The 25,026-nt window shown below is 31.0% G+C and overlaps 2 protein-coding genes across 3 annotated transcripts; both read left to right on the forward strand.

Moving 5' to 3' along the window:
- The first annotated feature begins 1,168 nt into the window (after positions 1-1,168).
- LOC107962509 (uncharacterized) lies at positions 1,169-10,905 on the forward strand. 2 transcript variants are annotated; one of them, XM_041115002.1, is made up of 16 exons: positions 1,169-1,603; positions 1,694-1,834; positions 2,716-2,883; positions 3,028-3,321; positions 3,669-3,721; positions 4,181-4,271; positions 4,378-4,593; positions 5,078-5,137; positions 6,344-6,423; positions 6,550-6,872; positions 6,970-7,061; positions 7,146-7,275; positions 8,236-9,395; positions 9,471-9,790; positions 10,147-10,314; positions 10,428-10,905. In XM_041115002.1, exons 1-16 carry the CDS (start codon positions 1,334-1,336, stop codon positions 10,537-10,539), a joined length of 3,678 nt encoding a protein of 1,225 aa, XP_040970936.1. In that variant the 5' UTR covers positions 1,169-1,333; the 3' UTR covers positions 10,540-10,905. The 2 variants fall into 2 exon arrangements, with proteins under 2 accessions (XP_040970936.1, XP_040970937.1); XM_041115003.1 differs by having other exon boundaries at positions 1,170-1,603; positions 9,483-9,790.
- A 9,376-nt stretch (positions 10,906-20,281) lies between these two features.
- LOC107962510 (uncharacterized) lies at positions 20,282-22,115 on the forward strand. Its single transcript, XM_041115004.1, has 3 exons — positions 20,282-21,106; positions 21,540-21,661; positions 21,760-22,115. The coding sequence occupies exons 1-3, from the start codon at positions 20,708-20,710 to the stop codon at positions 21,908-21,910; spliced, it is 672 nt and encodes a 223-aa protein (XP_040970938.1). The 5' UTR covers positions 20,282-20,707; the 3' UTR covers positions 21,911-22,115.
- Positions 22,116-25,026: the final 2,911 nt, after the last annotated feature.

Below are 25,026 nucleotides of genomic sequence, written 5' to 3' on the forward strand. Positions count from 1 at the left end.
GAACTTTGATAAAACTTTTAAGAAGTAGTCAATAAGATTCAAGAAGATCGAGGCTTCCAAAAACACCCTGAAAACCAAAAATAAATGAATTGTTATCAAATAAGAGACTAGAAAAGATAATAAAAAATGAATCCAAAGTCACGAGTGTAATGGCTATAGATATATATAAGCTGAGTGTGCCAACACTCCGAATAAGAAAAAGAATCCTCTGCCCGTGACTTAGAGTGATGAAGATCACTCCAATAGCTCTAATTTTGATGAGGATTATCAAAACAATTATGTGACCTTCACGACAAGTGTTATTTAAAGATTAGAAGTGGACACAAATGGTGAGCCAGATGAAGGATCTAAAGAAGAGTTTTTGAATACCTATAAGACCATGATTGAAAAATGAGAACAAGTGTGTAATTTGAATGTCAAATTGTTACAAGAAAATAATCAACTAAAGGATGAAATCTCGAGGTTGGTCAAATAGATAAAAACCAATGAAGAGTTGACAACAACCAAATTGATGCTTGAGAAATTCAATGTCATCAGTGGTAAGTTAGATAAAATTCTTGTCGTTGGGAGGAGAGATCCAGACAAAGGAGGAATTGACTATGTGGACAAAGGAAAAGCAATCATGAAAAGTAAACTTTACTGGGATCAAAACCCGAACATTTAAAAAATTCAAACATCTTTCTTCTTCGATCTTCGATATTGACCGTTAGGTCAACTTGGACATAAGATATGCTATTTTACTTGTTGTTAGATAGTGATCCATTGTACCAATTATTGAATTTTCACTTAGCTATTCAAACTTTAAAAAAGAAAAAAAATAGCCTAGTGACTAAAATAAAAATATTCAAATAATTTAGCGACTTAAATGAAGACTTTTGAATAATTTAGTGACTATCTTATAATTTTTTAAAGTTAAATGATTAAAATAAAAACTTACTAATATTTTAATAATATTGGATATCATTTACTTTAAAAGTAACCTGACAATTTACAAGTCTACTATTAATTGACGTTAACGGCTAGAAGGAAAAATCGGGAGAAACGCGGGACTGCAAAATTTTAAAAATTAAGATTGAATTTTAGTTAATTTTATTAGGTAAATTAGAATCAAGTAACCTTTTACCACCTCTGTACTTATAAACATGGCGGTAAATTTATTTTTCTTTGACCACATGGCGCGGGAAGAGAATCCTTGTTCCCTCCAACTTTCTCTTTCTATCACACTCGCTAGATCACGTTCGAAAATCCAAAAGCAAAAAGAATAAAAACCCAAATCTTTGAATCTCTCAAAAACCCTAAAGTCCTAAATTGAGATTGGGTAAATCTCAATTCTATGGACGATTCAGATGAGAAGAAAGAGCCGGAGGTGGCGATAGTCAATGGCACCGTCCGCCCGGAAGGGAGGAGTGTCCGCCGGAGATTGATCCAGTCAACATTGTTCCCGCAAAAATCACCAGAAATTGAACCGAAGGTTGATCAGAAGGCTAAGGAAGGTGAGGATGATGATAAAGACGGCGAAGATGAAGACTTCTGCGGCAGTCAGGGCAAGAAGGGAAGAAGAAGGAAAGGGAAAGTGACTCCTCAGAATCGAGCTTCTAAAAAGGTTTAGTTGAGTTATTTTAACCTATTAAATAAAGGGAGAAGCTGTTTGATAGTATTCCTTTAGAATTTTAATGTGGTTTTCTATGGGCAGGCAAAGAGCAAATCGCCAGTGAAGACTACACCGAAGAAGACTACACCGAAGAAGAATGGGATGAACAATTTGATGGAGAGCGAAGATATATTAACGCCACAAATCCCTAATTTAAGATTGGAGGCAAAATTGACAGCTGAGGTTAGTGACTGTCTTAGCATTATTCTGATCTCTCCTTTAAATTTTTGGAAGTTTTAACACGCTTTTTGTTCACCATTACACTGTGGATAGTTTGCATTAGCAGTTTTTTGGCTAATTCTCGCCCCCCCCTTTGTTTGGTGTTGATTGAGAATGTTGTTTTAGATGTTGATGAGCAAGCATCAAGTTCTAATGCTGAAAAATTTTGCTGTAATTCAGTAATATAAAAATAGTTTCAAGTAGAAAAAGATAGGTCTGGGGTGGAATTTAGCTTTTCTTAGCGACATAGGGACGACATGAATGATGACGAAGGTAAAAAATCAGGGTTCTAGAGAGAGAAAATAATTGAACTTGTTGGCTGATATTTATCTGATTCTAATTTACTGTAAGAAGGATGCTGAAGGTATTCATGGGTGATGTAGGCTTTGTGCTGCTTGGTTGGAGACCATTGATATGATGAAGTCTTTGGAGCTTAAGTAGTGCCCAGCATAATGTCATTGGGCAGGAATGTGTCTAATTAAGAAATAGGAAGAATGATAATCGACCTTCAAAGCTATAATGAAGAGTTTACTACCTCCCAATTTTCTGGATAATGTTTAATTTGAAGACTGTTGGGATTTTCCTTGCAACACGGAAGCCTCTTTGTTCCGTTTTCTGTCTTTCTCCTTTTTTTATGCAACATTTTACCTTCACCACCCCCTTCTCCCTGGTTTTCCTTGTAATGAATGCTGCAGTATGGTGTTCACATATTTGGCTGTCTGTACATCAGTTCTTACTACTAGCAAACGGTACCTTAGTTTAGGTGAAGTTAATTTAACTAGCATCATGAAATACAATATTTGGCATGTAAGATGTAACTAAAAGATTTTTTTATGCTTGATCAGGAAAATTCACAAATGTTTGCAGGAAGGCAAATTCATCCATTTTTCACATCATGGAAAGCAGGAAAGAGAAGCCAGGAGACTGCAGAAGTAGGGAAAGATGGCGCCTTGCTTGACATAAGTGACGAACGCATTAACATTGGTCCTATTCATGTATTTGAAAGAACTCAGGTATGGCATTATTGACTCAACCATGTTTAAATGTACTGTTTTTCCTTTATATTGTTGTTTTTGGGTTTTTTTCTTCCTAATTGAACTTATTTAAATGTTCTTTTTTCTTTTTTTCTGGGATGACACCCAAACGTTTTTATGCAGGATGATCTAGTTCTTGATTGGAAAGATTGGTCATTTTTTGAGAAAACCTCCTTTGACACTTTTTGCAATCCTGAAGGCCTATTTAAATCAGTTTTTGAAAGTTATGTTGAGGCATTGTGTATTGACAACTTTCCTGATGTTTCACATTTCTCTAATGCATCATTTGTTCAAAGCAAGTTGTCAGATCAGTGCATTATTGAAGATAATGACTTACTGGGAAAACCACCTGCAATACCTGCTGTAATAGTAGATGAGCAATTGGAAAGCTATAAGCTGCTGAAGAGCTCAGAACGGGTATGTGTTGTAAATTTTATTTTCATTGCCTTATTTTGTTGAAATTTATTTTCAATATTTTCTTTTCTTCTCTTTTCTTGTTCTATTAGCTTTTTCTCCTAGACAATAGTAGTCTTAGACAATCAGCCTCCACCCCGCATATTCCTAAACCCCATTTAAGTGATTACTTAATGTGGAATCTAATGTGTACTTCCGTTACCCATGCTTTTAAAGATGCGCTACCTGCCATTGAACCAAAGGCTTATCTGTTATTCATGGAACTTGAATGTTCTTTGATTTATTTCACTAGAATTTTGTTATTGCCAGGATGGCCAAGTTGATGAAGTTGGTGTCCTTTTTCTATGCAGGTTGATACTGTAGAAAATTCAGAGCTTGAACAAAGTAGACTTCTTCAAGAAAGGTTGAAATTTTGCATATTAAAACTCTTCTGCCCTTTCTTTAAACTTCATCTGTTATATGCTAGCTTGCGTTTACCTTAATATGTTTGTTATTATGAATATTTTACATTTTTGCGCAATATTTTGCTCAATATGAGAATCTGGTGTGTTTCTGTAGTTTCTGGAACTCTTGAATTCAAAGTATGCAGGATAGAGATGGTATTTAGAAATAGGATTTGCATCTTAACAATGTTGGTATTTGCTAATCAAATGAAAACAGCCAGTTGGTTCCACAAACTTGTTAAAGTCTTGGTGTTATGGTCAAACTTAGTTGTGCAAACTTCTGAAAAGGTTATCGTTACTAAAAATAATCTAGTGTATACAGAAAAGTTGGTACTTGCTAGTGAATGGATTCTGCCTCTGTTTATGTCAGTCTGTTATTCTGCTAAGCAAGTTCCTTTTCATTATGTTCCTGGTTGCAGAATGGTTCCATGTTATTATGATTGCAGTCTCCAGCCTGAATCTGATAATAGCTTATGGACTGATAAGTACCAGCCAAAAAGTGCCACAGAGGTGATATTGTTTGTTCTGAACTACTATGATCTTAAAAGGTAGAGGGGATGTAATATCATACTTCTTATTTTCTTTTTCTTTTCCCTCCGCTATTGCTGCTTTTCAGGTTTGTGGTAATATTGAATCAGTGAAGTTTATGAGTGACTGGTTGCGTTTGTGGTGTAAGAGAAGTTTTCGAGCCATCAAAGCCTCTAATAACATTGATAAACAAAGCATGCAAGAAGATTCTGATGATGATTTTTGTGCAAGTGGTTCTGATTCAGAAAACATAGATGAAGAGGATAGCCTGAAGAATGTTCTCTTAGTTACTGGACCAATTGGGGTATATAAATTTTTTGACTAAAGTTAGCACATTCTTATTTTAAAGTTAACCTTTGTGTCTCTGTTTTTTCAATTCACATAATGAACCATCATGCTTGGGTTTGTATGAATTATTATCTCTATCATGTTTCACTTCATGTTTGGGTTGATAATTTTTTTCCTGGTATTGGTAGTTGAATTCTTGCTAGCCTTTATTGTGTGTTTCTTGCTTACAAGGTTCACTGGTATTATTCTTTTCCTGAAAATGGAACTAGGAACTTAACATTAAGTTGATTCACTCACAACAGTAATTGTAGTTAGATCTGCAAAGATTTCAGTCTTGTGATTGTATAAGGTTTACGGGAAATCTCTTGCTTATACTCATTCTTTTTCTAAAAGGGTTGCTTTTTTGGAGAGTGTTCTGTATTTTTTTTTTCAAAATATGTTAGGTCCATATGCGTTTGGTTTCTATTTTTAGTTAAAGGTATTTTTTCCTTTTGTTGCAGAGTGGGAAGTCTGTAGCTATCCATACTTGTGCGGAGGAACAAGGATTTAAAATTCTGGAGGTTGCTACTGAACTTTTAGATTCTCGTTGGAAAGATATACATTTTTTTATCCTCCAGCATTAGTTGTGGCCAACCAATATCCCAATGGTGTTTATCCTGGCATGAAAATGCATATAAGCATTAAGTTTTCTTGGTAGAGTATTAGGAGTTATATCTGAAGTAAATGAACTCCTCTTGTTATGAAGTTAAGGGTCTAGGTTGAGTTCTTAAAGTTTGCTAGTCTAAGTGCTCGTAGTTGTTAAGACGTGTCTTGCAACTGAAAGCAAATATTCATCTCTCCATTATTTCTAAATCATTGGAAATCTAGGTGAGCTTTTGAACCCATCAAACACTTCTATTAGGGGAATATCAAAGTGCCGGAGATGCTCCGACACAGTGAATACATGCCGGGTTACTTCAAAAATATAAAAATAAAAACAAAATTGGAAACAGTCAAAGACACTCAGACATGTGAAGGTTTTTTTCTTTTGCATTTTTCTACCCAATATGGAATCAAGAATGAGTGATTTGGTTCCAATGGTTTCCTAAGGTTCAAATTTTTAAATTAAAAAAATAAAATAAAAAAAGAAATGAAAGTGTATTTGCATGTAATATTTATTGAAAATTATCAAATTTACATTTTTATTGTATATTATGATATAAAAATATTTTTTATTGCTGTCATGCCATATTTATGTATTACTGTTTAAAGCAATTCTCTTGTCATGTCTTAGCTGTATTATATGCCCCTGCTTTTTGCTTTGGACTTATATTTGTACATTGAGGGTTTTGGAGGATTTTGACCAGACGTGATATAGGTTCATGATTATAAACCAGTTTACGTGTCCAGTACCTTCAAAACATGCTGCAAGTAAATCTATGTTGCTTTTGATATCTACTTTATTCTGAGGCTTGTTTTTGCCACTTCTAAAGAATAATTTGCATAAGACTGAATACTGAAATTTTCTGTCAGTTGGAGAACTATGCAAGTTTCTTCTGTTTTTCTCTTTCTTTGTATCATGATTCATCTTACAAGGTAGAAAGATGATAAAATTACTGTCCTTTCCTTTCCAGTATAGTTTAGTTACATTCCTTTGTCATTACAAGGCATCATTAATGCAATCATTCAAATTAATATTAATTCAGTCAATCTTTAGTGTTTGTAATTTAATAATAGAACAATTCATTGTGTAAAAGTTGAACGCTTCGGATCTATTGTTTTGTTAGTCCAATGCATCAGACTGTCGAAATGGGGCTGTGGTGAAGCAAAAATTTGGAGAGGCTTTAGAATCACACTGCCTTACAGGGTTGGTGACTCTGTCTTCAGCATCGCTCTTACACTTCCATGTTATGATGATTCTATTGCCCATTGAAGCATCTAGCAGAAAAGCTTTACTAATTTAATTCTGTCCTAAACTGTATACTTGTTGCAGGTCAATAGAAAATCTTGTAGATTCACCTAGCAAGCATGTGATGAAATCTGCAGGACCTTTATCTAAAGGTGAAGCAATGAAAGAATTTGATAAGGAGGTGGAATTTATACCAATACCAGATGAGGAAGATTCATCAGGGCCTCATGGTGCATCTGGAAAACATGTCTGTAATGATCGTGAGACTGGGTTTGGTCAAGATAAAGTTAGGTCTTTGATTCTCTTTGAGGATGTGGATATCAGTTTTCCTGAAGATCGTGGTTTTGTTCCTGCTATACAAAAAATTGCTGAAAAAGCTAGAGGGCCTGTGATACTGACTAGTAATAGTAAGATGGCTTTATGGTTGAAACAATTTAATATTTCTTGACTCCTTATAACTTGATGTATTTCCTTGTAACTCCATGTTTTGGTGGTAATTCTCAGGTAACAATCTTGTTCTGCCAGACAACTTGGACAGGCTAGAGTTATGTTTCACCATGCCATCAAGAGAAGAGCTGCTTCACCATCTTAATATGGTATAAACTTCAGAGCTTTCTTTGAACTCTTTCACCTAGCAAAGTTCTTTATCTATTCATGTTTATCTTATCTTTATGTGACAGGTCTGTGCAGCTGAGAAAGCCATCATTCAACCGTATTTACTAGAGCAATTAATTAAATGTTGTCAGGGTGATATCCGAAAAACCATTATGCATCTCCAGTTTTGGTGCCAGAGCAAAAAATATCAAAAAGGTTAATAACAGTACACAGCCTTGTTTGTGCAGTACATTTATTCTGTTTCTGAAATTTACATGGTATGGTTAGTATACTGGTTTCCCCTGACATCACAGCTGGGTACAATGCTTTGAGAACGGACCTTGAAAAATGTCAAATAATCAAAGAGCTCTAATATTCTATCAACCTTATTTGGAGGTGGTTTAATTTTCCAAATTATTGGAATTCTTAATAAATCGCTATGTAAGAAAACATGAGGAATCAGTTTTAAAATAAAAAATACGGGAAATGTTTGAGCCTTTGCATAAATCCAAGTATCATTTGAATTAAGCATTAGCCATCTACAAATACATATTCAGTTTGATTTGGGTAATCTCTATTGGTCCCTGATACATGAATGGATGGAAACTGTATTAACAGTTTCTTTTGGGTGTATGCTGATGTATAGAGTAGTTAATTCAAGTGTTAATGTCAAAAGTTTTGATTGATAGATTCAGTAGAAAACTTATAACAGCCTTTTTAGTTATGACTTAAGGTTTAGTGACCGTTACCATCTTGCTCTGAATTTTATTTGCAGATTCATTTTGTTAATGATGATTAAATTTATGAATAATAAGTATGCCTTGTAGTTACAGCTATATGAGCTATGTAGCTGGGTAAGAAACCTAATGGAAGAAAGAGCTGGTTTCAGTCTAGGTTTTGATACTTCATACTTTTTCTAAAAGGATTTCTGTTATCATTTAGTAGTGGCTTTTTGGAAGTTATTATGGTGCTGTCGGGGCCAACTGGATGCCTTTTTGCTCCTCGTACAATTTCAAATACTTGTTTTGTGCTTGAGAAAATCACAAGAGGTCTTTTCAAGGGTGTGGTTTCTATGTTTAGTGTTTGTTTTTGAGCTCCTTGCCAGTTTTTAGTGTCTCATAAAGATTCTTTGTATCATATATTTGTACTTTGCTTTAATGCCCATTGATGATCCAGGTGGCAAATCGCAGAAGACTTATGGGTTACTGCTATTTGATATAGAAGCTGGTCATTTGGTATTACCAACTGTAATCCCTTGGGGCTTCCCATCTCAGTTATCAGAGTTAGTTGAGAAGGAAATTGCTGAGAAATTGTCTCTGATGGGAGAAAATCCTACTTTAATGGAGGTGATGGAGGACGAACTTGAACATAACAACATGCCAAATGGGTTGGAGATGCATAATAATGAAATTAACAGTATAGAGGCAAAGAAGGAAGTAATGTCACACCGGAATTTCTCTATTCATGATTGCTATGAATCGATAAACCCTTCTTATACTGCACATGACTTTTACAATTCCTCAGGCACCCCGGTTTCTTTCTCTCGGAGAACAAGTAGTAGGAAACTTGATGTTGTTATGTCTTCTGATTCTGAAGATGAGGACTTCAATAAACACCGTTCTTTAGTTTCAGACTTAACTGTCAACCGTGAATTATTCATCGAAGAAGATTATGTACACCTTTCCCATAGTCCCAACAGGCCATTAACAGATGAGCTACTTAATTCTGAAGTAGATAAATGCGAGGGAAGGGGTTTCCAATGCTCAGAAGCTGAAAATAATTTAAAAATGGAAACATGTGAATCTTTGGATGTATCATATGTTCCCGAGACTGAAATTGTTAATGGAATGGAGCTCTCTTCTAGAACTCTGTCTTGTGCTAATGTTTCTGAAACAACAGAAGTTTCAGTTAGTTGCGAGTTTGAAGAAGGCCTGTTGCCAGCTGAAGCAAATGACCACGGTAAATTTATGCATATGTTGATTAAAACTTCAGATATTTCAGTTGGCACATGCAATATTATAGCAGAAGCATCTCATGAAGAGGTGGTGGAGAATTCGCAAAATCAGTACGAGGCTGTATCAAGTGGGCTTGAACTAATGGATGAATGCAGTCGCATGAATTTCAACAAAAAATCTTTTTCCATGGGGAAATTTAGGAACCAGGTGGCCACTGATTTAGTACAAGAATCATGGAAAAAACTTCGTAACAGTCATGCTGATCTAAAACTGTATGTTGACTCAGAGCCAAAAGATGCTCTGAATATTTTAAAGCTTACTTGTAGAATGAGTGACCTAATTTCACAAGCTGACCAATTACTTTCCAAGTGCCAGATGCAAGTAAGTTCGGAATATTATTGGTTGTTTATTCAGAGACCCTTATTGAGTTTGCCTGTTATATTTGATGCTAATTAGCCAGTTGTGCAGGATTCTTTGGAGATGTTAATTATCCCTTCCGAGAATTCAGATGCATTTGTCTGGCATGACAAGCAGCTGCAGATGGCAAATACAATTTCACAACATGGATTTTGCTTGTATGCTAAAGAAATTGATGCTTTAAGATTGAAAATGGGTTTTGAGCATAGGGTGGATTTGAGCCAAGAGATTCTGGCTTCCTCAACTAGCACAATGGCACTTGGTAGATTGCTTAGACATGATGCTAGTGCAAGCAGGACTTCAGTTGATGGAAAGGGTTTGGCCATGACCCCATCAAAACATGAGCTGGCTGTGAAAAGGTCCAGAGTTGTCATTTTCCTTGATGCCACCCTGGGGATATATATTACTTGCATATGAGTTGACCATTTTTACATTGGCAAATCACATGTCAAATTTCATGCTTATTATTGATCGTTTACAATTTTTGTTTTGGGTTGCTTGGATGGAATGAAGTATTTCATTGGATAAGTAGAACCTCTATAGATGCATGATTTAGGCATTTATCTAGTGTGCTCTGTCTGGAAAAATTTTGGTACATTCATCTTGCTAGGGAGAAAAAGCATGTTTTCTTGCTGCTCAAGTTGTTCGGTTTAGAATTTCATTATTGGCACTGCCATTTTACTTATCTAAATTAGTTTTTGAATATGCAATATAGGGACGTGAAGTCATGTTTATTCGACATCATTAGCTCCATGGTGCCATCAAGATTTTGCTTGGCGCTGAAGGGTGATGCATTTCATGAATATGTTTCTTCCTTGGGGTATATATCAAAATCAGAAGCTTCCCGCTTATCAGTAGGCACAAGCTTGACTAAAAGATGCAGGTATACGAACTTTTACTTCAAATTACTTCCCTGCAAATGTGTTAGTATTTGATTAGTCATCACCACATATCCCTTGCGGTACTTCTGTTTAATTTCAACTTGTTTTCATACAGGACAAGACGATCTCGGCATTACTTGAGTACTGGTGCACTAATGTTATCTCCTGAAGACATCTCATTGTTGGAACAATATAATTTCAATGGGAAGTTATCGTCCAACAACTGATGCTAGTTTCAGAAAACCATGATTGAGAAAAAATAACAAAATAGGCACAGTAAGCTTGTAAACCACACAATGCCTGAGGGGGGAGATTTGAAAACCTGGCTGCCGAGAAAAACAGAATGCCATTCAGCAGATATTAAGTGTTGAATGGTAGTATTTATTGGAAAAGGAATGTCTGCAACAGATGTCATTTTGGCCTATACTTCCTAACATGCTCAACATGGTACTAGAGGTAAAGTAGATATATCTTAATCTTGAATGCGATTCCATCCATTATCCTCATTGTTAAGCATATAGATATAGTAATAACAGTTCTGTAATGATATTACTGATAATAATAATAAACATCAGTCATATTTAAATTAGATATATAATGCAGTTTTTTTTTCCCTTCAATTAGTCAGCCATCTTAGAAGAGAATTCCCTGTTCTTCATATATGCTTAAAAATCATTGCTCAACTCTTCTGCTCCTTGAATTTCTGCCAATTATTGTTGTTGAAAATTAGAGTTATCAAATTTTTGAGTGTCTGGTGTCCAAAAAAAATGTACTGTTTGTTTCTAGAAAAATCCCACAACCAGGATTGCCCAACCAAAACTTACAAAAATAATATCTAAATAAATTCAAGTGCTATAGTTAAAAGAAAATTTTGATTTATGCATTATTAGCTAAGAAATTTAATCATGATATACTTTATTTCGATTCAAAGTAAAATTGATGTATGCTTTGCTAGATTTTAGAAATTTACAAATTTACGCTATTATTTAAATGATATTTTTGGTAATATTTAAATGATTAAATTACCCAATATTTCATTTAAAATTTTAAACTACATTTTAGATTTTTTATATTCTCGTATGCTATATTTTGATATAAAAAAGTATTATATAAAATTTTCATATGAAATAATATTTTTTATATTATACCAAATTTTATGTATTTATAATTTATTTTATTTATTTACAACAATAGTAATTATAATAATATTATGATAAATGAATTATATAAGTTTTTATAACTAAAACGAGAATATGAAAATTGAATGCAAGGGCTTCATGAACTTTGGTATCAATATGTTTCGAGAAAGATTAATGTCGGAAGAATTAAACTCGTTAAAAAAACAAATTTTATACCAAAATAATTTAGTAAAATTGAGATTTTAGGTAACTTAAATTTTATTAATCAAATAACAAAATTTTACATTTTAAGTAAATGAACTAAATAAAATAATGTAACATATTCAAGAATATGTTAAGGTATATGCCGATAATCTTATTACGAACGTAATCAATATAATGGTAACTTAGTGTTTACCTAATTACTCAAATACCCTTTTTATTTTTTAATTATATGGTTACAATATCAAATACGACATGGTTATAGATACCAACATAATATTAAAAACATAATTAAATATAATATAATACCAATATGATACAATATAAATACGTAAGTGTATCAAAATTTTATTATAATATGAATTATTAACATAATAATATATATAAATATAAAATAAGATAGATAAAAAAAAATACTCAATTATAATATATAGGTATGAACTATATTGAATTTGGGATTAATTCTTGTGGGATCAGGTTAAAATTATAGTTGTAGTGGTTAAAAAGTGAGCTTCTCCATTCATAAGCTTATTAATAGTATTGATTTCTACCAACAATTTCAAATTTCTACCTCAGCTGCTATGAAGGTGTAGTTATTTAATTTTGAAACTCTTTTTGGGTAAATAAGGACACTTATCTTGTAAAAAAACACAATTTTTTTTTATGAATAATCTCATTATATCTTCTGATTAAATCTGAATTTTTTTTATACAATGTCTAAAACTAGTTATAGCGAGGATAATATATTTTAGCACACTCGAACTCATGTTCTCTTGCATTGACAACAATACTTATATTAAAACAACTTTAGTACGAGTGTAATGGCCCAGTTGCACATCGAGGGAAATAGAATTTAAAACAACATGCTGATTGATTCAGATTTAAAAAAAGAGAGTAAAATTAGAAGGAAAAAAAATCCATTTCCTTTTCTTCATTTATTTCACTTTTGTATACAATCAACTCACTACATTTAAAGGAAAAATAGAAGCGTTAAACTTCCATGTCAGTATAACTTGCCATTCCACAATTTATTATCAATGAACAAGTAGTTTGTTGATTTTTCTTTTTTCTATCTAACCATCCGTATGATTCAAATTATTCAATCCCACATGCACTGCAAGTTATGTGTCTATGTTTAAATTTTACTTGTTCAAATTTTATAATGATTTCAAGTTTTATCATGTGTAAACCTAATTTAAATTTATTCTAATATAAGTTAAGATATATTTTGATTATTAGTTTGTCTATTCTTGCATTGTAATAGTTTGATTTTGATCATAGTTATATACATGTATTAATTGTAAATGTAATTTCGTTTATGTATTGTAATGATTGATTCTAATTATAAATATACGAATGTATTACTTGTAATTGTACCTTAAAAAACATCTTTGTAGGAGAGTGGGTCATGACATCTTTCCTACTATAGAGAAATGTAACCCATTTTCCTTTTCTGTCGATTCTAGTCGCTTCCATTGTGGTGCTCTCAAGGAGGATGTTTTGACTATATGCGGTATCAATAATGATCTTCTATCTTTTTCTTGAGCAATTGACTGGTTGGAATTTGCTATGCAAAAGATGGACAAAGAGGCTTTCACAAACCTGATTGTTCTCATTTGGCAATAATACTCACAGAGACTTGACCCCTTAGGATGTGGTGATTCGGACTAATACTACTCACAGAGACTTTCGGATCCATAACATGTTGTTTGCACCTCTTCTTATTAGGCAACTAGTTATTGCTAAATGGTGCTCATCGATTAGTGAATTCATAAAAACCAATGTTGATGTTGCATGGAACAAGGATGCTAGGGGTTCTATTTGTGGTGCGGTCTTTCGAGACCACGAGGATTGGTGCTTGTGGATTTTTCTAGCAAGATCGAGGGCGCTTTTGATGCTCCATCTGTCGAGTCCAAGTCCATTACTTGTGCTATTAAGAAGGCACATGAGTGGGGTTATCTAAATATTGTCTTAGAGTCCAACATTGGATTTATCTTTTTATGACTGCATTATTCGGGAGGCCTTGGTTTATGTATAAAGAAAACCGATGAAAGCAATAAAAAAAGGAACTGAATATTCACTCCAACTCAAAGCTATAATTATAATAGAAAAAAGTAGATAGAATGTGGTTGGTGATGGCAGATTCATTATACTATATGATGAGTATAATATAAATTAAGATTAGGGTCAAACATTCAACAGATAAAAAAGGTATGGTCCAAATTCCAAACTCCAAACAGGGTGTCATACTTGGTTGTTTTAAAAACACCACCGACCATAACGACTTTGTTATGTAATGTTTATCTTATATTATGTCGTATTTATGTATTGATGCATGCATGATAATCCACAATTCACTATATCTAAAAATAAGATTTTGATATAATGCTTAAAATTACACGTTATCCCTCGTCAGTTTATAAATAATATCGCGCTTCAATGCACTCAAACTTATATTTTCCTACATTGATAACAATACATATATTAATCGAGCAAATATTCAATTGACACACTGAAATGAAAAATAAAAAATGCCAAAAAAAAATAGAGCATAGCTAGGGGAGCTAGCAGGAGCTTAATCCCCTAAAATAATTTTTTTTATTTAGATCTTTTAAAATTTAGTAAAAATAAAATTAAACTTTAATTCTCTTAAAAATAATAAAATTTTAATTTAATATTTTAAAATTTATAAAAACATAAACTATTAAAATAATAAATATATATTTCTATTATCGTAAAAATTATAATTTAAATTTAATCTTAATTTCTTTTTCTAATTTCGCAACTGCCTTAAAAAATGTAAATATATGCTGTATTGGTGCTGAATACTTTTATGAACCCATCAATCACAAAGACTGAATTACATCCATAAGCATCAGTGTGTTATACATTAGATTACTGTCCGGTACTGAAAATTTTTAATAAAACTTGGTATGAGAATAGCACCCTATCCTTTGAATGCCTTTCATTGCTTTAGCTTTGCCCATATTCCCATGCAATCTGTGCCACTGTTGTTCTGTTACTTGATATATATATATAATATTAATTAAAGAAAATAAAAAAAAATAAAAAAGTGTGGCAGGGCAATGGCAGGGGCAGGTGATGATACCGTGATGGTTTAGATTTAGGGTCTAAGATTCGTCACTCAAACCTCCTCACACTATTCCTTCTCTGTTGAATCATCATTAGGAAAATGACATTTGACCTTTTTCTTATCACGGAATAGATTTTCTCACTTCAAATAAATACCCTTACTTACTAATCAATTTCATTTCAATGTCGTAATTAAATTTGTGTTTCGAATTTAGAGTATTAAAATTAAATAGATTCTAGTATGGATCAATGCCTAATTTTTTTAGAGAGGGATTCGTCTATATGGTGATGAGAACTCATGCAAACAAATTATATAGTGGTTTGTTGATCGAAATAAGAGTAGAAATAAATAGCATAACAAAATTAAATCTTTTATCTTAAAAAAATACTTTGTTTCTATTTTACTATAACATTTATAATATTTTAAAATATATTTTAGTTTAATAAAATAGTCCAAATTTGAATTAGGGAAATCCTCCGTGTTTAAAGTGATGACTACCTAGATATGAGTTTTGTCTAAAAAAGTAATTAATAGGAATATTAAATTAATTTTTCAATTCTTCTCGAAAATCAGTGTACCGTGTTCTAAAAACAAATATAAATCTCGAGTTCAACAACAAATCCAAAACCACAACCAAATTTGAACTCTTATTTTTTAAATACATAAAATCTCTTTTCCCTAAAGTAATGGAATAATTTTGTATGTCCACTTTGAATTGCATTTTAATCCTTTTATTTATAAATTAAATAAATTATATTTTGTACATTAATTTTTTTCACTATAATTGAGTTAAATATTTATTTTGTTGTTTTATATGTAAGTATAATAAAAGTTTTGGCTTTAAATTTTTAATCTTTTATTCAATTTAACCCATACAGTTCTACTTGCTTAAGGGTGGATTTAGATAGATAGTGGGGTGCAGTGTATTTAGCTTATTTTTTGTTTTACATTATAATATCTAATCTCACCATCACCACCGCATATAAATGCACCGCTCATCCAAACTCACCCTAAATTGATGCTAAATCTTTCATTGTGAATCCAATTGAATAAATTCAACTATAATCTAATGTTCTATTAGAAGTTGGATCAGATGCTATGTCACAATTTATATGATAGTCTACGTGTATTTATTGTTGATGTAGAACTACTTTATTTCATATGTTACATTAAAAATAATTTATAAATATACTAAAACTAAAAACTTTATAAAAATTTCCCAAAAATGTTAAGAAAATAAAAACTCGTCAAACTTATATAAAAAAATACATTAAAGGTTCTAAAATATCTAAAAGGTTTTCACATTTTTTTTAAAAAAAATCCAAAAGTATGAAAGAATTAAAAACTCTTTGAAATTCAATAAAAAGTAAAATAAAAAAACAAACAAACATAAAGATTATAAAAGTTTCTCAAATTTTGAAGAAAATTTTTATTTCATATTTTAAAAAACTTATGCAGTATGAAATATGAAAAAAAATTGTACTTCTTTCATAAAATTTGGGTTTTGTTTATTTTTAAAAAAATTTTAAAGACTTTTTCCTGTGATTTTTGAAAATATATATTTTATTTATGATTTTTAAATTTTTTAGAAATTTTGATTTTTTCAAATTAAATCATTTATTGACTTAACATAATGTCACATCAATAATGAAATGTTGAAAGTCAGTTTGCTCCGAATAAAAAAAAAGGAAAGTAGAGTCTAAATTGAATAGAGGTATAAAGGTTGAGGGCCAAGTTTATTAATATCTATTATATATAAAAGCAAAAAATAATAATAATAATAATAATAATAATAGTAATAATAATAATAACAATAATCGCACAATTTCAACAAAAAGAGTATCTTGTTAGTTTTTGTAACATACTGAAATCAATTTATTTATTTTCAAATAAAAAGCTAAATTATATTAAAAATATTAAGCTCTATAAAAATTATTTAAGCAACTAAACTTTATTTGCTTTATTTAAAATATCATTTATATATATATATAAGTGAATAATTACATTATAATTAAAAAAAGGAAGAAAAAGTTTATAAGTATAAAAATCAAACTCTGAATTTTATATCAATTAGCTTGAAACCCACACAAAATTATCACTTAACCAGTGACGTGATTGACAAAATAAAATTATAGCTTTTAGTATAAACAAGATTGTAATACTAAAGTTTAAAGAAATAAATAAATATTAACTTTTAAGTGCAATTATACAAATAAATTTCATTAATATTTGGATTTTAAATTGAATCATAATTTTTTTATAGAAAATATGACATGGTGTACAATATTAACAATTAAATTAAATTTAAATTTTTAATTCTAAATTCTAAGAAACAATGCAGTTAATGATAGATTTTTAACTTCCCAATTCTATTATCTAACTATATAATTTTTATTATTTTTAAATTTCAAAATTAATTTACATTTACATGCATATAAATATATCACTTCACATAATTTTATCATATAAGGATTCACGATTTACATCATTTTTAATTTAATTTAATGGTTATCAGTAATGGTGGTTTTAGTTTTAGTTTTTTTATTTTTAGTCGTGTTCTAGCATAAATATAAGATTTATTAAGGTAAGAGTGACACAACATTTATTGGAATCATTTTCAGAAGGTCTTTTATGCATTATTGATCTGGTGGGTCTCTTAGGGCTATTAGCAATAGTTTCTTGGTTGACTATCATCATCAAGTTGGTTTAATAATGGCGGGTGAGGATACAATTTTCAATGGTTTGATCAATGTGATGCATCTCTAGTTTGTTTTTGAATCTTCAAATGTTATGATTATTGTTAGTTTTATCTCTATTCTCTTTTGAGTTTATTACAAGTTGACACATTTGAAGGTAAGGAAAAACCTGTGACTTAAACAACGACCACAAATTAAGGTATCGTTTTATTTACTGTGGAGATATTTGAACGAGCTAGAGCCTAAAACATAAAGACTAGTTGAGTTAAAATTGAAGAAGTCACATTCTATATTTGAAGATATTGGATTACATCGAGATTCTTATAGAATTATGTCATGATTATCTTATGTTGATTTTTAGTTTTATTTTATAGAAAAGAGATTAGATTATGACTCTTATGTAAACGAACTTAAATTTTGCCTAGGTTAAAAGATACCGAGAGATTGAGATAGCACAAAATTTGTGCAAGCTAGGAATGTTTTATGTATGCATTGTTTTTGCAATCAATCAAAATAGTCTCTTGCATTTTAAAACTAAGTTTTCGAGGGAAAAGTTTAGTGAGAGAGTGATTTACTCTTTGTACAACGGTGAGATCGCTAAATTGGAAAGTGTTAGGTCAATCTTAGGACTTAAATTGGTAATATATATTATTGAATTGAGGGAAGTAATAAAATGTGCATATTAAAATTAAAATGTATAAATTTTTTTTGATTAAATAATAAATTTAAGAATTTATCAATGCAATTAGTATGGGTTTCAATATTTTCATATGCATACATTTCCTAAATAAAAAGAGTAAAATATTTTTAAATAATATAAATTATTTTAAATACGAAAATACATTTTTATAATTTTTCTAATAAAATTAATGTCTTTAAACTCGTGATAAAAAACTTAAATAATAATATAAATAAATGTAAAAATGATTAAGTTGATTTAAGAAAAAAGTAAAAAAAGGTATAAATGTAATTTATGGAGTAAAAAAGGAGCAGTTAAGGGCGGGTTACCCGGGAGCAATAATTTGGAAGTGAAGGAGTAAGGAGAAAACAAAAAAGGAAAAATCCAAAACAATCCCAATTCACGAGGGGTCTCCTCTTTTTTACTGACATTGCTTTTTCCTATCTTAATTAATTTAATTTAATTTATTATTATCTTCAAAATAATTTTAAAAATGGATGTAATTATAGGATTTGTGTCAGAGCAGGAATTTGTACTGTTACTAACGTACGAATTAATAATGATGATAAGGCAAAATAAAGTTTGAAAAAAAAAGAAATATATCTTTTTATTTTATTTTCCCATTAAAATTCATCTGCAAAAAAAACAATAATTAAACTTTTGAATATTAGTTTGATTTTGATCTTTGACATGACATTTCAGTAAGAATCTAAATCTTATGCATCTGTCTTTCAAACTCTTCTTAAAATATGTATAATATAAAATGTCTATTTTATTGTCTGTATTTTTTTAAAAGTATAAATATGTTTATCCATAAAAAAATAAATTTTTATAGCGTGCTTAAAAAGTCCATAATCTTTAAACTTGTACTCTAATAAGAATTTACCCTTTAATTTCTATCCAAATGATCTTTTAATATTTAATTCATATCTAAATAAGTGCTTAACACATGAAATAAAGACTTACTCAAGTACAAATTAGAAGATAATAATAGCTTATTTTGAGTCTAAAAGTTTTGATGTTTTAACTTTTCACATGAAAAATATTCTAAATTATTTTTCTAGAACAATATCTAACCTGATCATATATATATATTTTAATATAATATCTAGAATTACCATATAAATGGAAGGATGTCGCGTTTCAGCGTACTGGAACTTACATTCTCTTGTATAAACAATAATACTCATATCAATAGAACTAAGATTTAATAAGTTTATTTTCTGAAAGAAATACTGAATTAGATAAATAACAATAGGCATAGGTAAACAACATAATTCAAGCCATGAATAAAAAACCGACCAAAAGAACAGTGTTGAGGGGGCATAGGCTATAAAGTAGAAGAGGGGGTCCATAGATCCATTTCTGGTCACGAGAAAAAGAGTAGGCAAACATAAATGGTATGTTGCAATTTATAAGTTGGCCCCAATCTTAATATAAAATGGACCCTATTTTTGCTGGCATGAAAATCACTTTTCATCTTAGAGAGATAATGGCCAAATTTATTAAATTATATTAAATTAAATGAAAAGAAAAAGTATTGTACTCAGAAGAGAATCTGTAATAATAGAGACTGAAATAGGCAAGGGATTGGCATTTCACAGTACAAAAAAGAAATAGGTTTAATTCTGCCCATAATCCCTTTACTTTTCGGTTCTTTTATTGCCTTTGAAAATTAAAATTCAATTGATAACCCTTTCTATGGATTCTCATTAAATTTGAATATTTAAAGGTCTGATTTAAAAATTAGAATTCAATCAATATTACATTTCTAATTTAATAAAAATTAGTTAAAAATAATATTTAATCAAGGTTAAAATATATTATAAATCCCTTTATTCTTCACAATCTGAAATTTAATCTTTATACTTTTATTTTCAAGAATTTAACCTCTGGACTTTTCAAATTTCAAATCCAGTATTACCACTGTTAAATTTTTTGTTAAATTTGTTAATATAATATTTTTTTTAAAAATATTCACTTGATAAATATGTAACTACAAAAATAATATTGTGATGAACTTAAATTTAATAAAATAATTCTAACTGTTAGATTTTAAAATAAAAGTAAAGAGACTAAATTTTAAAGAGTATATAGAGGGCATAATTATGAATTAGACCAAATAAATAAACATATAATATAACTAAAGAAACCTGTTTTTCAGCATCATGAACCTGACATTAGCAAATTATTATTTTTTGAACGAAAAGGCCACGAAATAGCCAGTGATTCCCGTGACTTTAACCTGCAACAAAGGTAAAAATTATCATGGTTTTGCATCATCACGGTTGCCTCCCAACACTCCCCACTTTAACCCCTCCCTCCTCCCATCCATCACTCTTTTTGTCTCTCTCCCCCTTTTTTTTTTTCAGTATTCAGTTCATTTTTGGCCCCCGTTGGCCTGTTACTACAGTATCAGTCTTCTCTCAATATTAAAGCCCCACAACTTCCCAGAAGCACCCCCACCATGGCCCTCAGCATAACTCTCCATTTCTTTTTTCTCTCTCTTCTATCCTCTTTCTCTTTCCCTTGGTTTCTAGTTAGTGTAGTAAGTGTCTTTGGCAGCCAAATTTAGGTGAAAGGAAAATGCCAAGTTCAGGGTCATTTTTGAGGCAGTTAAGTGGAAAAGAAGGCTGGAAATCAACATCTTGGAGGTGGGGAGGAGGGAACAGCAAGTATAACAACGTTGGTGGGAACAGTTGTGGTGGGTTTGAGACAAGTTTGACTCAGATGGAAGGGCTTAACATGTATGGCAATGGGGTTGATAATGGGTTGGTGTTAAGGAAGAGAGTGATGGTTGTAGTGGATGAGAGCTCGCATTCTAAGCATGCAATGATTTGGGCACTCACTCATGTGGCTAACAAGGGTGATTTGCTTACTTTACTTCATGTTATTCCCCCAACCCAAAAGACTTCTGATTCTTCTTCTTGTTCTCCTTACCTTGCTAACTCTCTTGGGTCACTTTGCAAGGCTTGTAAACCTGAGGTAATAACATGAAAATTTCAATTGTCTTTTTCTTTTTTTGGGGGTGTTTGATTGATGGATCCAATAGGTTAGGAGTTAAGAGCTGGAGAATAAAGTAATCTTGTCTTTGTGTTTGAAAGATCCCACTTGATTTGATCTTCCTTTTTCCCCTCCTTTGAGCACCTTTTGGGTGTGAGGGCAATTTTCAAGTTATTCTTGGGTCTCATAGTTTTCTACTTTTACTCTTTTTAACCCATTTTCTCTTTCTACTTCCTTGCTTTTGCTTTACAAGACATGAAGTCTTTTCCTGCTACAATTTGTCTTCCCCATGGGAATTTTTACAGATGCTTTAGTCTTCATTTGTTTTCTTTAAGTTGCCATAGCACTATTGCCATAAATCATGTTTGTTTGCAAATTTAATCTGGGCTGGTGTGTTTTACTTGCATGTGCACAGGTTGAAGTGGAAGCACTGGTAATTCAGGGGCCAAAGCTGGGGACAGTGATGAGCCAAGTGAAGAAGCTTGAGGTTTCAGTGTTGGTACTGGGTCAAAAAAGGCATTCTCCATTTCTAAGCTGGTGACTCCTTTTTAACTCTTCTTCCACTACTTAGATCTTCATCTCCCCCCTTACATTGTGATATATCTAACTGGTTCAACGCATGCTTTGAATGACAGTGTTTGTGGGAGCAGCAGCACAGAGGAGTTCGTGGAGCGGTGCATCAACAATGCAGATTGTTTAACCATTGGGGTTAAGAGGCAAAGCAAAGGCGTGGGGGGCTATCTTATCAGCACCAGATGGCAGAAGAATTTCTGGCTCTTAGCTTAGCTTAATTTTCTTCTAAGCAACTAATTATATGGTTCTTATAGTTAAGACATGTCTAATATCATCATGTGCATGCTGTAATAATATTATTAGCTTGCTGATCTTAGAATTACTATTCACCTGATATAAAATTATTACTACTTACTGACTAGATTTGGCTTTTGTAGTTGATCTCCATTGATATAAAAATCTATGACTAGTTCTGCCTCTTTCTTTCTTTGATTGAATGTTTCATTTTCATGCAATAAATGATTGAGGCAATCTAATAAATACAAGAGATGAGCTTTAAGTTCATAAATTTGCTGTTTTGGAGAGAGGAACAATATAAATGTTAAATATCTTCCAACTAATGTTTTATTATCCCAACTTCCAAAAGCCAACAACTCTAGACTTCACAATTTCTTTTATTTTTTTAGGGTGACATGTTGTAAACAACCTGTAGATTGAATTGCAAGTATGATGCAATGGTAAGAGCACTCTTTCTCTAATTATAGAACAATATATGAATACACGTTGAAATAATCACAAAATAAAATTAAAATCAAATTATTACTTCTCATTGCACTTCGGACTCTACAAGTGTTTTTTCTTCATTGCATTTGGAGTTCTAGAAAGTTGAGATTTAAGTACTTTTATTTTATTATAAAGTAAAAATTATTAAAATAACCTTATTTAAAAAGTATATAAAAATTTAAATTAATTATTTTATGAATAATTATATTAAATTATTTAAATAAATTATATTAAAGTTTTTAAAATATGACATGTACTGTTTATTTTCCAAACAATTCATATTAATTACATAAAAAGGTATTGAAAATTTATACTTCCAAGTACTATTATATTAAATTATTAATTAATTTTTAGCTTTCTATTAGGACATTTTAACTTTCAATCTCAATATTTTGTAGCAATGGGGAATACTAAAAATTAACTACATTTTTAATAGCACTTCTCTACTACAATTTTCAATAGCAATTTTTTTTTTAAGAAAGCAGCAATTTTTAGAAAAGTCCAAACCAAAGTCCACGAATAGTAATCACGTATGATGTGACTAGGAGACTTACTTATATCATTGCCCATAATAAGTTTCGAATCAAAGGTATTCAGGACCTAGATCCTTTGCTTTTGCCAATTATTAGTTATCCAATTATTAGTAAATTACACTAATTCACATTCAATTATTAGTAATTTTTTTCGATCATTTAATTATGAGAAGTTATAAAATTATTAATTATTCAATTTTATCTTTTTTAGTCACCAATAAGTTAATAGTGACAACTTTTAAAATTGATATAATAGTATTTTAACCCTCAACATTTATAAATTTTGTCAATTAGTCTTTGATTCTAAAAAAATTGACCCTCAACATTTACACATATTGTAATTTGGTCTTTTTTTTGCATCTTTGTTTTTATTTGTGATATTAAGGGTTAATTTTAAAAGAATGAGAAAAGATAAAAAAATATTATTTTGGATTTTTGGGTGTTTCTATTTTTTATATTTTCAATCAAATTTAGCTGATAAATTTATTTTTTTAGCTTTTTAGATGAAAATGTTAAAAAAAAAATCAAAACTGCAAAAATGACCAAATTAGTGTAAATGTTGAAAGTTAAATTTTTTAGAATCAAGACTAAATTGACATAATGTATAAATGTTGAGAGCTAAAGTTACTATTATGCTAATTTTAAAAACTATCACCTCTAACTAACTGTGTCTGAAAAAGAAAAAAGTCAAATAATTGAGTTAAAAAAAGAAATTACTAATAATCGGATAATTACTGGCGTATGTTTTAAAAACCAATTTTCTTGTAGTAGATTACACTTGATTGCACATGTTTAACATATCATGATTTGCAAGGGTAATCATTTCCAGCTTTGTGGGGTTGAGAAACATTTTTCAGACAAAAAATCTGCTTCCTATGAGTGTGATATCCAAAAAACTATTAAGACTCGCCGGTAAGTATGAAATCCGAAAGTACTAAAATCGGGGGTTTCGAATAGCAGCCATAAAATCAAATTCAACAATCTTGTTTTATTAAAGGTTAACTTTCTAACAAGTTTTGATTATATTTGTTATTTTTTACATGATGGTAATGATAATATCTTGTATCTAAACTGACACTTTTTCTAAATAATGGGGAAGAGAATCGAAACATACTATTGAAAGAGTCTATTGTCAAGAACATAGAAAAGATAGGATAGTCGGTTGGTCAGATCTAGTATAGATCGCACATGGACGGTAGTTGGAGTTAGTAGCTCCCCTAGGTTCCCCCGTTTGGGATCCTTGGAGAAGAGGATCAAGTTGACCATTGTGAACAGCTTGATGCATTATTTTAGTGAAATGCGGCAAAAGGAAGGAAAATCCATGAACCAATCCCATGGATGCCTTTGGTAATCAGGGGTCGCAGATCGACCTTAGAACCTTGTTCAATAAGTGGAATGCATTAGCTATCCGCTCTCAAGTTGGGCAATCACTAATTCTTAAACTTAGCATTGTTAAGACTAAAAAGTCGGAGAGAGGAGTTATTGTCTATCGTTGGCCTCTATGGTAGAATCAATTGAGAGCTTAGAATTACTCATAGTCCCTCTCTAACCTATAAATAGGAGGAAAATGTATTTCAGCACATTAGAACCCATGACCTCTTACATTGACAACAATATTCGTACCGATCGAATTAAAACAGACTTTCACATCAAAATTTACATTCGGAATTAAAACCTAAATTGAAAGCAAATTCAGGGGTCAAAGCCCAAAACCCAATTCAAAGGTTCAAAAGCCCGATAATATATTAAATATGTGTTGTTGATTTATGTATGGACAATTGAGGTAGTTGATTTATGTGTTGTTGCTATCTCCATAGATGGGTGTCGATTAAATAAGTAGATATAGCCTTAAATATGGCTCCAACAACGATAACTGCTTTTTATTCCCGATGCTATGAGGTGGCAGTTAGTAACTATAATACCAACATAGAAGGGACATAGAGCGTCAAGCACGATATACAACAGTTAGGGTAATAATATATCCTTCTCTCCCATCTGTGGAAAACTAATTCAAAATGAGTGAGACGATTAGATTCAACTTCCCCATCTTTGATATCAATGACTTAGATAGGT

This window comes from Gossypium hirsutum, chromosome A06, assembly GCF_007990345.1.
Source record: "Gossypium hirsutum isolate 1008001.06 chromosome A06, Gossypium_hirsutum_v2.1, whole genome shotgun sequence".
Taxonomy (NCBI): Eukaryota; Viridiplantae; Streptophyta; class Magnoliopsida; order Malvales; family Malvaceae; genus Gossypium; species Gossypium hirsutum.

Bases quoted from the DNA above. Each gene is read 5' to 3' on its own strand.
- LOC107962510 (XM_041115004.1), top strand. From the start codon at position 20,708: ATGCCAAGTTCAGGGTCATTTTTGAGGCAGTTAAGTGGAAAAGAAGGC. The intron at 21,107-21,539 runs GTAATAACATGA...GCATGTGCACAG, and splicing joins GCAAGGCTTGTAAACCTGAG to GTTGAAGTGGAAGCACTGGT. The intron at 21,662-21,759 runs GTGACTCCTTTT...TTTGAATGACAG, and splicing joins CATTCTCCATTTCTAAGCTG to TGTTTGTGGGAGCAGCAGCA.
- LOC107962509 (XM_041115002.1), top strand. From the start codon at position 1,334: ATGGACGATTCAGATGAGAAGAAAGAGCCGGAGGTGGCGATAGTCAAT. The intron at 1,835-2,715 runs GTTAGTGACTGT...ATGCTTGATCAG, and splicing joins AGGCAAAATTGACAGCTGAG to GAAAATTCACAAATGTTTGC. The intron at 7,276-8,235 runs GTTAATAACAGT...TTGATGATCCAG, and splicing joins GAGCAAAAAATATCAAAAAG to GTGGCAAATCGCAGAAGACT.